Raw genomic sequence first — 14,654 nt, 5'->3', positions numbered from 1 at the left:
ACATTGATTTTCTTCGTAATAAATTATTATAAGCATACTAAGACAAGTATATGTTTAACTTTCACCCTTTCATAACCACAAACTAAATCGAGAAATTGCTGTTCTTTACTTCCTATTACCATTCGAGCAGTCCATAGAAAGAGTAAGGCGAGAGACAAGCAACAGAAGAAGTGCCTGAAGGTATCTAGATTCAAAATGTTTGATTTTTCTTTTTCCAGTTGGTCAAATTCGAAAATATTTTCAACTTCTTTACAATACAAGCATGGGGCTTCTATCTTCATAGCCCTTTTTTTTTTTTTTTTTTTTTTTTTTTTTTGAGAAAAGCGAATGCCCATTTGGGGGAATGGGGAAAGGGGGAGGGAGGGAAGGGGATTTAATACCCCTCCACATCGAAATGACAGTGCTGCTGGCCACCTTGGCCCATTAAAAAAAAGTGAAAATTAAGTGCTGCTAGCCTGCTATTATTTCCCAGTTGAAGCAAGCAAGCAAATAAGGGAGCAGGCAAGAAAATCAATTATTTCATTTAGGAAGAATAAGTAACTTGAAAACAATCACACTGTAAGTTATAACAACAATAAAATGGAATGGAATGGCATGACGAAATTATATGCCTGCTAATTTATGTAATTGATGAAATTATTAGCTACTCCAATGATAGGACTTAAAACAGTTCAGCTAATGACAACTCTTGTCTGGTTTAAAGGGCAGTGATTATATTTACATGGTATTTCGAATTAAGTGCAACTGAAAAACCATGCAGAGCGGAGTTGTTGACAGAAGTTCACCTCTTTAAAAAATTTTGTATTTTACAACACAAGTGCAAAATGTGTTCTTTTCCCAACAATAACTAACGTGCTCCTCCTTCCTAGTTTACAAAAATTTAAATAAAGAGGAAAAACAAATGCGTATTTTGCAAGAATAAATATACCTTGCTGTAATCTAAGCTTCCCTTATCTCGTTTTTGGTTGTATCTTTTGGCTCATAAGCAACATCTGCTGAAGATGTGTCGATATCATTTAGACCCAACTCCTCGTTTTGCTCCCATGACCTCTCATATTCCTCGACTGCATAGCACCAATAACTTAATCTATTAGCGAGTAGCAATAAGTACTAGAATCCCTGAAGTGCCAATTTAAACCTCCTTTCTTTAATACAGAAAAATAATCTAGGAAAGAAAAAATGATGGAAACTAGGAATTTGCCCTCCCAATTCTTATATAGAATAAAGAACAGCACAAAAAATATCTGGGAAAAAACATGAGCTAGATCGTTTTGGTCCCTAATCTTAGATCTAGTCACAGATCTTGTTAGGGAGAGGTCCTGCACTTTTCAGATGCCTTTAATCAAAAACAGATTACTTATGGAGCAATGGCTCTTACAACCTACGATTTGCTGTCCTAACAATCCAAACCTTAAGTTCCTGCCCAGTGTAAAAATAAAAAGAACAAATTAGCATTTTAGCCCGCGAACTTTGAGACAAATTACAATTTAGTCTTAAAATATTTTCTATTACAAAATAGTCTCTCCAAACTTTCTGCATTGTTTCAAATTGGTAACGTTGTTTAGAAACTTGGAACAAAAAAGCAGAACCAAGATCAGACTTAGGGTCCACGGCAAATATGAAAATCTACAAGATTTATAGTGTTTAGGGCACAAATATCCAGAGATTTTTTGGAGATTAAGAGGAGTCTGGAAAGAATTTTCAGAAAAGTGACAACTCTAGGCAATAGAAAACAAACTGAAACTTTTTCATCGTTTTTACTCATTGAATCCAAAATCATGATCAAGACACCGATTCCTCTTTCCTTTCTCTTCACTATTCCTAGATGTTTCTCCTCTCTGCTTTCACAGAAACCCAAAACAACCTCTTCCTCGGTTCCTTTTCTCACTTGCAGAAAAATGACTCAGGAGAGGAATCCCAACCCTAAACACTCTCCTTTTCTTTCCTCTCTCACTACAGATCATTGCGGACTTTCCTCAAAGAAGAAGAAGACTCAGAATAAAAAGCACCCCCTCTCCTCCTTCCCTTCAACTCCCACTGTTCTCAGTCAACCTCAAGAAACCTCCAAGAAGAAGCCCTCCCTTCCCTGATTCCCAGCAATTTTCCATCAAATCCTCTACTATCTCTGCATTATTCAAAGGCTCTCTTCGAATCAAGCTCCTCAATGAACCCTAAATCCCATTTTATTTTTTCTTTCTCACTCTCACAACGCCCCCCTCCCCAAATGGAAAAAAAAAACATTTCCTGTGATGAGACTATATTCCTCCACAATCAATCCAATCTGTTCCTTTGAAACCACCTGGTCTGCGTCAACTCTTTCCTTCACACATGTGGCTCTCTCCTTTCACACACTTTTCCCCTCTCCTCCACTAAAAGTAGAGCCCCCTTTGCTTTGCTGCTGGGCAATTCCACATGCTCCTACCTTCGATGTGATCATCACTGGTCGTGTTCCTCTGCTTTTCTGGATTTTCTGTTTAATGATTCACATAATACTCTTCTCTCCCTCATCTTGACCTAATTCATGTTTTCATATGTAAATTCATGTGTAAAAGATCATTTTCTACTTACCGTAAGCACTGCCTAACGAGTTAACATTCTCCTGGTTAGAAAAATAAAAAACTTAAATGATTGTTCGAAATAAAATCAGAAGTTCAGACATGGAATTGTAACAGAAAATCCTTTATGATTAAATATATTAAAGATCAAGAAGAAAAATGGTAGTTTGTCCAAAGAAAAAAAAAACTAACATGAAATATATAAATACTAAGATACGTGAGATATATCACAAAATTTTTTGTACATCTTACTAGATTAGAATCCTAACGCGAAACCAAATCAGTGGTTGGAACCAATTCTGCCTCTATTTTATATGAAAGTCTGGCCTTGTCTTCTGTGTGTCCTATGATGGTAAACAGGACTGGTAAACCTATCCTCTCTTACAGTTGTAACACAGGTTGTCAGATGAAATACTGATAAGTGACAGGCTAGAAGAAGAAAATTAAGTCAACAACCAACTTAAAAGGCGGTCCACCCTGACCCCACCATTGTTTCAACTTGAGATAGAAGAGAAACCAATGCAATGCCACATTCTCATAAAAAGGAAAAGACAGTAAATTGAATGCAGCTGACCTGTATCAGAGCCGAAGTAAACCAACAACAAACACCTTCCCAACAACATGGTAAAAGATATGCACTCTTGCTCTCACATCACATTTTCCCAAATTTGCTACAACAAGCAGAAAGAGAAAAGAGAAGCTTACATGTTAATTGATGATCATCTTTGATGTCATCAGTTGCCGGGGCAATAAAAGAGTTTGCTAATGCATCATCAAGGATCAAAGTCCAAGGTTCTTCCAAACTCAGAAGCTACAAAACAACAAAAAGATTGGGTTAAACTAGAACAGGAGTACACCAGGATGACAGCACTTTTTATGGCTCATATCTGTACAGAAAAACTCCTGCAACAATTTTATCAGTAGCAACCAAACATGGTAATCAAATTAGAGAAACAATTTGCAGTTTGTTACTTGACAAAAGATGACATGATCATTACTTCAGAAAATGGGAAGATCTCGAATAATTGCTCAAAGGTCTTTTATCTTGCACAATGCTCTTAGAAAAGACATATAAGAGTAAAATGAGGATAGCATATTCGTCAATATGCATCTAAAAGACCTACGGAATGCAGATTCAATTTGTTAATATGCCTTTGACACCATTTGAATTAAGCACAAAGGTGGTCCGCATTTATACTAGAGACTTGTAGGAACCAGATTACCCATGATTACCATCAGTGTTCCAGATCAAATCTTATATGAAGGTCAGTGCATATTACACATTAGCTGATTGTGCTGTTGAAAATGAACCACCAATAAAACGGAGCTAAACAAGGTCCAATGATATTATCTAATCAATGTAAGATTGCAGCCCACATTTTGGAGAAACACAGAAGAGCTCAACCACAAATGTTTGGGTCATAGCATGCAGTCCCCTACACAAAATACTTAAGAGAGATGGGCCAGAACCACAGCCTATGGTTACCCCATTTCATTACCAAGACTATCAATACAGTCTTTAAGGTGTTTAGACAGACTTTTTTCTTTTTTCTTTCTTTTTTGAAATAGTTTTTAGGCAGACTTATACACCGTAAAATGGAATTAAGAAAGCTAAGAGCTAATGCTTACAAAATTTGATTGATTCTCCAATCAATCATGTATACCTTTTGTAATCTTGTTTTGAATTCTTGCCACTTGTTCTTTTTATGTTCATCAAGACTATCTCCAAAAGTGAATCCGTGCACTCTCTCAAGGCCTGTGGTCATAGAAACGAGAAAAGAAAAAGTTTTGTATGCAAATTAAAATAATTGAGTCAACACCATCTAACCTCAGGAATTCAAATTATCTTTTCTTTTCTTTTCAAATGTACTAACTCCATCTGGACTCATATCTAAATGATATTTTCTCATCAATTATAAATGAAAAACTGATAGCACCATCTAAACTCAGAAAAGCAATTGATTTCCAAAATCAGAAAAGCCAGAACCTTTGGACATCACATCTCCTGGATGCATGTAGGATTTGAAAAAGAAAAATGAAATAAATAATGTAGAAGCAAAAGATAAAATGAGGAAAAAAAGAAAAAGGTTTTGTCAGTTTCCTGCCTAAACTCCAATCAAGTACCACCCCTTACAATTTCATAAAAGAAGATATTCTTTTTGTTTCTTGAAAAAAAAGTATAAAGACCTTGGCGTCCAATTAGCCCGGATATTAAATTGCAAAGTATCACAGCTCCCCATTAAATACCTTGGCATCCCGCTCGGTGCTAATTAAAAACATGGGGTGTCGTGGGATCCGATCATCAATATCTTCGAGAAAAAACTTGCAATATGGAAGAGGAAATACCTGTCCAAGGATGGGAGACTCACTCTCATAAAAAGCACACTTTCCAATCTCCCAACATACTACCTCTCGGTCCTCACTATTCCGGCCAGCATTGCAAACAAATTAGAAAAAATTCAACGCAACTTTCTGTGGGGCACTGAGGAAAATAGAAGGAAATTTAACCTTGTTAATTGGGAGGACATAAAACTGCCCAAAAACCATGGTGGACTTGGCCTTAGATCGCTTATCAACATGAATAAAGCCCTACATGGCAAATGGATTTGGAGATACTGGAATGAAGGTGACACCTTGTGGAAAAGAATTGTTGACTGCAAATGGAACATCAGTGGAAACCACCCTCGAAGCAGAGGAAAACATACTACTCATGGTAAAAGCTTATGGAGTGGCATCTCTTCCATTAACAAGCTGGTAATGGATTGCTCTTCTTGGGCAGTTGGCAGAGGGAACAAATGCAAATTCTGGACTGATAAATGGTGTGGCGGTTCAAACTTCCAACATTAATTTCCTCTCATTTATGCCATTGCCAAAGACAAGAAAATGTTGGTCGAAAATGCTTTTGACAAGGAAAATGGTGGTGCCTGGAATATAGCGGTTTCTAGAAATCTGAAAGATTGAGAAATCGCTGAATATGAAAGCTTATTAACTCTCTTATCCACAATCAAACTCACCAATACTGAAGACAAGCTTCTCTGGAATATTGACGGCAAGGGCATTTTCTCGGTAAAAGCTTTCTACCATCACTTGACTCAACACAACAGATTTAGAAGCCTGGACTTCCCCACTAAATTGATATGGAACAGTATGGCCCCTCCGCGGGTCTCTTTTTTCACATGGGAAGCCACCAAGGAAAGGATTCTCACTCTGGATAACCTCATGAAAAAAGGTATTATCCTGGCCAACAGATGTTTTCTATGTAAAGCTGATGCCGAATCCTGCAATCACCTCCTATTACACTGTACTTTCTCCAGCCAGCTTTGGTCCATGGTCTTGGGGCTCCTTGGCATTCTCTGGAGCTCTGTAGATTCTATACAAAAGGAGTTAAATGCTTGGGAATTTTTATGCAAACGCAACAAGACTTACCGACTAATCCCTCTTACAATTTTTTGAATACTTTGGAAAGAAAGAAACAACCGCGCTTTTGAAGACAAGGAGGATTCTTTTGGAAACATTAAGGACAAATGGTTCCACTTTTTTGGGTCTACGTTATTGGGACATCACCTTTGTAACCTTGATGATTTTGGTTTCATTGTAGATATACTCTTAGATTTGTAAATCTTTTGTACATGGGTGACACCCCTTTGGTGCCTACTCTAATATATTTTTCTACTTTCTATCTCAAAAAAAAAAAAAGAGTATAAAGAATTATATTGCTATGGGCACCAAGGGGATCGTGACCCATGCGCAAAAATATTTACAAATCTATCAACTTATCAAAAAAGTTCCTTAAATCCTACATTTACTGTGGAGAGTAACCCACCAACAAAAAATCAAAAGTCTAAAACTATCTATTCTTATTATTCAATACAAGTAGCAGTTATAATTAATTATGCTAAAATGAACAAAGCAAAACCCTCCCGTTGTTTTTTTTTTTTTCAGAAAATTACGAATTTTAAGCTCAACATCAATATATATATAAATAAATCAATAAATATTTTTTTTTTGAACATATCAACGTCAGTATATTTTTTATGTCAAAAAAAATATATTGAAAGCTAATTAAACTATTCATCACAACTACTGAGAGCATAAACTGTTGGATCACATTTCCAATTAGCTGATAGAAAATACAAAACAAAAGATGTGAAATGTTTATACTCACTTTCGCTGATTTTTGTAATCAACCCTTCCACTGTGGTGACAATTCCACCCAGAGTGCCACTTGCCAGCTCCAACTCAAGTTCTGGGACTTTTACACTTGCTGTATCCGACTGATACACAAGATTAAATCAGATGTGTAAGCTCAAGGAAACTTGACAAATTTAGGAATCCTAACTGATATCAGATAAACAAATCATTATGTGCACTATCCACAAGATACCAAGATAACAGCAATGATACATAGAAAATAAATAAATAATAGATTAAAAAAATAAATAGATTCGAAACCTTCCATCCAGCTTTTGTTTTTGAGAGGCTAATTCATTCAGCTGTATAATACAAAATCCAGGAACAAGTAACCTAACCTTAAACCAAAATCTACTCAAGTTGGGTAGTTTTAACTAAATCTCGCTTCCAAATGATAAAAGCCACTTCACTAAAAATGTCCCTTAAATTTATTAAAGGAAAAAAAATGGCATGCTAATGCATTTAACTACATCTTACAACTAAAGATTGGTCCTAAACTGCCTGGAGCCAGCACAATGAATAAATTACTCAAAGCTAACAACCTTGGCCCAAGACTTCAAAATGATCCTGTGAGATCAAAGTTGTTCCAGTTTTCTCATTACACTTTTTGTCTTTGAGAATAATGTTGTCCAGTTCTTCACTTAAACTTTACATAACACAATCCAAGCTCCTTAAAATATTATGAGAAATCATAAAAATAGTACAAGGAAAAGAAGACAAATCCATAAAATTGGCTGAGTTCATAACCCAATATAACCCAATATCATTATAGTTAAAGACAGTTGGTAATTAGCAAGGTAGCGAAGGAAATTCAATCAAATATGACAACTAACCTTGATTACATCACGGCTAAGGTCATCAATGTTCCTAACACATAGAGTGATCTTTTTACCCTTTTCAGGGATTCGTCCACCAGGCTTCAACTGCTCAAGATAGCTAACAATTACTTATGACCCATGAAGTCCTTAAACACAGTGAAAAGCTTTAACCATGTGAACCATATTACCTCTGCCAAAAAAAGACACAAAAAAAAGACAGAAAACGTGAACCCAATATCCAGAAAGTCCAAATAAGAACTAACCTCAGAATTACGGTAGCCACAAGCGTCGCATGTGGATGCCATGACAATGACTTCCTGAAAGTAAGGAATGTCTGTATATGGTTAACCAGAAAACATATATGTTATGGTCCATAAAAGTATTCGCTCATCCTACCCAAACACGTTATGCGTAACAAAAACAACTTCTGATGACAACAACTAACATATTAGCATCAATCCAATAAGAGGCATCCCCTTGGGTGCTCTTTAATGAATTTGATATTTTCCTCCTCAAAAAAGAAAAACTAACATGCTGGACAGCTTCAACCTAATGAGAAGCAATATCCAATCGTATGGCCCGGAAACACCAGGGCATGGGGATGAAACAGTTTAAAAGAAAAAACTAACACTTATCAAAATAAAAACAAAGCAGAAAGTATAAGATTCAAATTAACCAGAAAAGATAATTGTTAAGGATACTGGTCACAAACATCCGTGTCTCACATCTCACAGCACATACTCCACAAGTCGATGGGAATGTCATCACCTGTTTTGAGAAAAGAAACCAATACAGAATAAAAATAGAGATAACAATTGCAATTGATGGCTATCAGAAACTATAAATACAGAGAAAGAACATTTGCAATTCCTTTACCTCTTCTGGTGCAGTGTACCGAAACAAAGCTTCTGCAATTTCAGCACTATTACTTTGTGCAATGGCTCGATGACCAGCTGCTGCTCCAACTGATCCATGTGGTTGCGTCTTTGTTTGATCGGTTACATTGCTTATAGCTTCTCCTGATGATCCGTCAGCCGGTGTTTCCACTTGTGATGAGTCAACAAGGTAGCCCAACGCTGCTTGTTGCTCCGGAGTTCGCTCATAGAACCTGATACTCAAAGATGGGTCTGGAGATGGAGCAAACCTGTTGCACAATAGAGCATCACTGACTGAAAGAAAATGTAACTGAGACCTAATTCATATGATCAGTGTTCAATTAACTTGATTTTATATTCCTGGAAAGAAGATTTCCACGTACACAAACAACAAATGAATGGTATTTTATTCGTATCATACTTGTCTTCTTGTTTCATATTATACCTAATTCCCCTAAATCAATTAGGCACAAAGTAATTCAAATAGTTTAGTGTCATTTCAAAAATAAAAGTTACATGAACTATAAGCTTAAGCCATTCCAGTTAGGAGCCCAAATTCAGTAAAACCTGGACATGCATTTTTCAACCCATACCATTTACTTCCCATCATCTGCCATACTGAAAAACCATGAAGTCATAACCAGCAGGTTTTACATTATCAAGTGCTCCAAGCATAAACTCATTTTCAAGACAGAATATCCAAGAAGAGAAGTTAATGAAATAGCCAAAAATATTTTACACTTTTATTTGTTAACTAAGTTCATAGGATTTTTCCCTATTTTTCAGTTCTTCACTTTCTTCAAATACAAAATACTCTCCAGAGCAGAATTCTTCTGGTGTCCAAAAACTCAAAAAATCAGGGTTATACTTTCTTTAAATGAAAAATAAAGGTTATAGTTATGTGGCACCTTCAAAAGATAGGAGCAAAAGAACCACAATGAATCCAAATTGACTCCATGTTTTTCCCTTTCGTATATAGAAAAAAAATTTGGTCCCTGTGAGCATAGAGATCCCTTTTATCTTAAAGATTTGCCACTTTTAACAAATAACTTCATAAAATCTCCAGGAAGTGGCAAAAACTGTCATTCCTAAACATCCATCATGCAATAATGATCAGGAAATTTTTTCCCCACTTCAATTAATTTATTGAAAATTTTCTATGTTATGCTAATCAGAAAAATCTCAATAAATGTAACCCTACCCATCACTTAATTACTTAGAATGGAAATGCAAGAGATAGTGAAAATGTGATATATCTCAACAGTAAAGTGAGAGGGAGAAACATGTCTCAAAATCATACCCAACAAAGTATCATTAACACAAGATGAGCTTTAAAATGTCTATAGTGTCAGTACAGCTTCCTTGGGGAGGAGAGGACAAGTATCTGATTCTTTGTCAATTTCATAAAATGAACATTGGATACACGACCAGAAGCAAATTAAAAAACTTGAACCATGTGAAAGCAGGAAAAGTAAGAATTTGATCAATGAATGTCGTAGGAGAGCTCCACTTTAGTTAGATTGGCTCAAAGAGAATACTTTAAACGGCACCTATAAATTCAAGTTTAATGACCTTCCGCACATTGACAGCTTTCAAATGTTCACCATTTACCTGCTAGCTTTTGTTTCAAGATATTGAATATTCCAGAAACAAAGAAAACAGAAAGGAAACTCCTAAAAAGTTGAATAAGGACAAAGGAAGTACACAAGGGGATGTGCATTATGGAACTTCACCTATGGAACAGATCTTGGCGGCTGAGGGGGTTGGTTTATGACTCAACTAGCTCTGTCATTTGGGATATAACTAACCATTTTTGAAAGGGAAACTAAAAGTGTACTTGCAATGTAAACTATGGAGAAGTTATTCATGCACAAAAGAGCTGGCACAACAATAGGACGAGCAAAGAAGTAATTTATGCAGCACGCAGCATCTTACTTCAATTTAACCCAAGCATTACATACCAAACCAAACAGAAGTTAAGAAAAGTAATCCACTTCTCTTGTTTAAATCATCACTTACGGGTTCTCTATGAAGCTGTTTCCTGCTGGATCATCCAAGATGAAGGTAAAGGATGCCTCTGCTGCTGCACAAGCTCTCAATCTCACCAAAAACTGGTCTATTCGTTCAGCAGTTTGAGGATCCACTTTCTGGACATCACAAAGGATATACTCGAAAGTAATGCAAAACATATAGAAAAAGGTACTATTTTTTGTTAAGTGGTCCATGAAATTGAAACTTGCCTTGCGTTCTTCTTGAAGGGCCTGTAATTCATCTGCAGCTCGTACCATCATCCCTTCCACCTAAAAAATTAAATGTGAGACCAACCAATACAAAGAGGCGTACAGTAAATATGCAGTGAACATTTAACAGTGTTTCAACCTCACAGTTTCAATTGTAAATTTTTAGGGCCTGTAACTTTTACAACCCAAATTAAGACCGTCCAGTTCCTTTTCTGCTGAGAGACAATATGAATCAACTCTCATACATTTCTGACATTTCTGACATTTCATTAGCTTGTTCACTGATTTTCTAAATAGAAGATTACTGAATTAGCGCATATGTGAAGTGGATGAGAATTAATATCTAGCAGTTTTTTAGAAGGAATCTAATTAGATTAATCACGAGTGTTCTATCTAAATACTTTGGGAGTCAATTTTCATGTATGTTACCAAAAGCCAATCAAAAGTTTACGTCCTAATTTAAGACAGATAATAATTACAAGGTATTTTGTATGAATTACCTGAAGAAAAATATAGAACATATGGTAAAATATTTAACGTCCAACTCTATCATTCCATGAAAGCCAAAGGGACTCAATGTGCTCTAAATAGTACAAACTCGCAAGTGGTATAGAGCAACTAAAAAATCTATAAAATATGATTTTAGAAGCTCATAAAACTCATCAATAGATTACCAAAACCTTCAATCTATCAATTTTTAAGTGGAATCAAATCTGATTTGTCCTCCATTAAAAGTTCATTTGTTATTAAAAGAATTAAGAATGACAAGATACATGAACGTCCCCATGCCAAACTAAAACAGAAAGAAGCAATCCCGAATTGGATCTCCTACACCCCTTCCTATTTTGTCCCAAAGGAAAGGATGTGGACAATTTATTTTGCTTTGCTTTTTAAAGGGGGAAAAAAGAAAATCTAGAAGCACCAATGGGATGCCAGCTTAGTAACTAAATTAATTATACCAGTTAGGAACAATCCAAACATCCACAGTCAACTTCTCCTAAGTTCTCAGTGAAGTAACTGTTTAAAGTTTACCATAGGTTGACTATTCTACAAAATCAATGCCAATTTTTTCACGTGAATAAAAGAAGAAATATAATCACTGTTTACTAGACTACATGTTGCTGCTACACTTTCATACTAGTTTTTTGCAGTAATTCTCAAGTCCTGGCTCTTCAAAATCTAACATTCGAGGGATAGCATAATGTTAAACTCTAAAAGATAAAGTGGGTGAGCAAATTGCTAGGACTCACAGTTGACAAACTTCCACGTTGAGCCTCCGGAGGGATCTCAAATTCAAGTTGGGGAATCTGCATGCATAAATAGACAAAACCAACATAAAACTCAACATCTTTTATATGAGAACCACACAGCAAGAAGAAAACTAGAATGAAACATCGAGTTTAACTTCAACAGGCAAGAATGAGGCATATTCATCTTCTATTTAGAAAATAAAAAAGTGACATATCATCTTGCGAAGAAAAGACTTAGCGAAATTAACAGAGGAAACAATTCATACCACACATAAGAATCTAGAAATAAGAAACAGAATGGATAATTCATTCCCTTCCTTTGTGAAGAGGTACCTTAATTGTGGCAGATTCAGATTTCACTACTTGGCGGTTAAACATCTGCACTAGAGAAACCCAAAAACACATCAATTTGGCACCATCAATGGAACTATTTATTCTCCACCTTCAAGAGGGAAGTAAGAAATTATCCAAGTAAATGAAAATTGGAAAACATTCAAAGGCAAATTCTTTTAGTAGCACCAAGGAAATATTAGGCCCATGCAGTTACATCACTGAATATATTTGTTTACAAGTAATGATTTTTCTTTAAGAAAAAAAGATAGTATTAAAAGGCACCAAGGATTGCAAACCCCAATACAAGCAAGAACCCAGAATATAATTACGAACTCCTAAAGGAGAGAAGATAAAAAGATCCAAACCGTCAGAGATAGTATCATGTGGATACCAATGGATCCAATGACTTTTTCTTCTAAAAGGATGAATCCTCTATTTCAATAGAAAAGAAGTATACTATAAATAAGGTATCAACGAATTCCTTGTCTCATCAATCTATTAAATGATATGAAGTTTCCTCCCAGCAGTAATATTAAATGCTTTTGCGCAAAAAAGAAAAAAAGAATATCCAATTAACCAATGGTCATGTGGTCCATGAGGCTTAAGTTCTTCACAAGCCAGTGGCAATGCAATATTATGGATAAAACAATAATCTCATGAACACTAAATTCCAGTTGAGACACAACCTTCTGATCGCCTGATGGGACCTCCAAACGGTACTGACAACCTCTAGGTTGGATCTCACCAGCAAACTGAACTTCATTGTTCCTATTAAAAAATCATTGAAAAAATAGAATTTAAGACTCTAGGAAAAATCAATTTCTATCAGTATTGTTTACAATTTTGGCATCTTGAGGAGACAAAACATAGATCACCTTTCACCACAATGTGGACATTCAAAGGCTGACAACAAGATCTGCATGTAAAAGAGATATTAGTGAGATTTAATTCACTTGTTTACTCCCATAAATTGAAAAGAGAATAAGGGCACTCTACTCAGTCAAAAGCAAACACTACTACTGGGGAAAGTACTGGTGAAACATCCAGCCAGCATTTCTGGATTCCCGGAGAAAGATCCATATATAACAGTTGCTTGTGGAGTAGCAAAAATCAGAAAAAGAAAAGCAATAAACAAAGGAGAAGACCAGATAAAATACCAAGCATAATGTATACCTTCCTAAAGTGAGGAATTAACGTCAACAGAAATCTTGTAATTCCCTGCCAACAACATTCAACTTGGTATTAGAGAAAGTTCAAAGTACTGGGAGCAATATTTAGCAAATTCAAGTAAATTAGGATTTGCAAAGCTGAACAAATAATAAGAATTCCGAAGAATGCCAAACGCAAGCAGGAAAAAGAGGCATATAAAGCTCACAATTCAGAATCACTAACCATATGTATGCACTTGAAATGCAAAAAAGAGAAAGAAAATCTTATCAATATCAAACTCAGAAAATATACTTCAATTCCACTTAAGTTCAGTTCACCTACATTAACTTTTCCGTCGGCCATTACAGGAAATGATTAAGTTAGCAGATTTTAACATCCGTCAGGAGAAAACCTCCGACAAATTCGTCAGCAAACCTAAAACTAGAACGATCAAGTAACTCATTTTACTCCACTCCTTGACTTCAATTTATACAAAATATGAGCAGGTCGAGCGGCAAAGAGAAGGAAGAAGCGAGGGAGAAGAAAATTACGTTTTCGCCGCAACGCATGCAGAGACTCTCGACCTGGTATAGAGGAGTGTCGATAGAGTCGTCGTCGGCGGAAATAGCTTCAACCACTGACCTCACGTCCACTATTTCATCTTTACTGCTTTCCATCTTCTCCTGTTAACTTCCAGAAAACTCTCTCTTTCCTCTACTTTTCTTTTCAAGCGAGAATCGAACAGGAGAGTTCAGGTTACCTAGATATGTATGTTGGTGGCGATGGAAGAAGGTGCTAGAAGAATCATGTGCATGCGAGAGGAAGACGAAGGAAGTTAAAAACGTGACTGTGCATATTGGGTTAGGGTTGAAAGGTTCCCGGGCTCATAAATTTATATTTATATTTTTTGGACAAATTTTAATTTTTTTTTTTTTTCGAAAAAAAGCTGTAAGGTATCTTTGAGTTTAGCTTTTAAGTATTAAGATTAAATTTTCTAAAAATAATTTAAAAAATGCACTCTCTATATGGATTTATAATTTTAGCTATAAATAAAATTACGAAAATGGTATTGCTTACTGGATTTTTTTGAAAAGATTAAATCAAACTTACAATACACTTAAATAAATAAATGAGTTTTGTAATCATTTACATATATATATATATACACACATTTTTGTTTGAAAATTGAAAAAAAAAATGTGTTTACAAATAATTCTTTTAAAAGAATTTCAAAATTTCATTT

General features: G+C 35.5%; 1 protein-coding gene across 5 annotated transcripts; it reads right to left on the bottom strand.

The window, feature by feature from the left end:
• Positions 1–676: 676 nt before the first annotated feature.
• Positions 677–14,292, bottom strand: LOC110807268 (ZPR1 zinc-finger domain protein). 5 transcript variants are annotated; one of them, XR_015816977.1, is made up of 16 exons: positions 13,963–14,292; positions 13,436–13,480; positions 13,138–13,178; positions 12,949–13,030; positions 12,263–12,307; positions 11,930–11,986; positions 10,459–10,739; positions 8,441–8,708; positions 8,266–8,332; positions 7,828–7,898; positions 7,580–7,669; positions 6,721–6,829; positions 5,064–5,925; positions 4,902–4,977; positions 4,220–4,311; positions 3,304–3,366 (listed from the first exon to the last, which is right to left on the bottom strand). XR_015816977.1 is itself a non-coding variant. In XM_088213304.1 (15 exons), the coding sequence occupies exons 1-15, from the start codon at positions 14,086–14,088 to the stop codon at positions 940–942; spliced, it is 1,605 nt and encodes a 534-aa protein (XP_088069430.1). In that variant the 5' UTR covers positions 14,089–14,292; the 3' UTR covers positions 677–939. The 5 variants fall into 5 exon arrangements, 1 of the variants encoding a protein (XP_088069430.1); XM_088213304.1 differs by lacking the exons at positions 4,902–4,977; positions 5,064–5,925 and adding an exon at positions 677–1,064 and having other exon boundaries at positions 3,261–3,366; XR_015816975.1 differs by having other exon boundaries at positions 4,803–5,925.
• Positions 14,293–14,654: the final 362 nt, after the last annotated feature.

Source organism: Carica papaya, chromosome 1, assembly GCF_054855325.1.
Source record: "Carica papaya isolate Zhongbai chromosome 1, ASM5485532v1, whole genome shotgun sequence".
Lineage (NCBI taxonomy): Eukaryota > Viridiplantae > Streptophyta > Magnoliopsida > Brassicales > Caricaceae > Carica > Carica papaya.
The sequence above is the reverse complement of the archived record's forward strand: the minus strand, read 5'-3'. Positions and strand labels throughout refer to the sequence as shown.

Excerpts from the sequence above, each read along its gene's own strand:
- LOC110807268 (XM_088213304.1), bottom strand. The coding sequence starts at position 14,088 with ATGGAAAGCAGTAAAGATGAAATAGTGGACGTGAGGTCAGTGGTTGAA. Across the intron at positions 13,179-13,435 it reads TAATTCCTCACTTTAGGAAG|ATCTTGTTGTCAGCCTTTGA; the intron begins GTATACATTATG and ends TTTTACATGCAG. Across the intron at positions 11,987-12,262 it reads CTGAATCTGCCACAATTAAG|ATTCCCCAACTTGAATTTGA; the intron begins GTACCTCTTCAC and ends TTATGCATGCAG.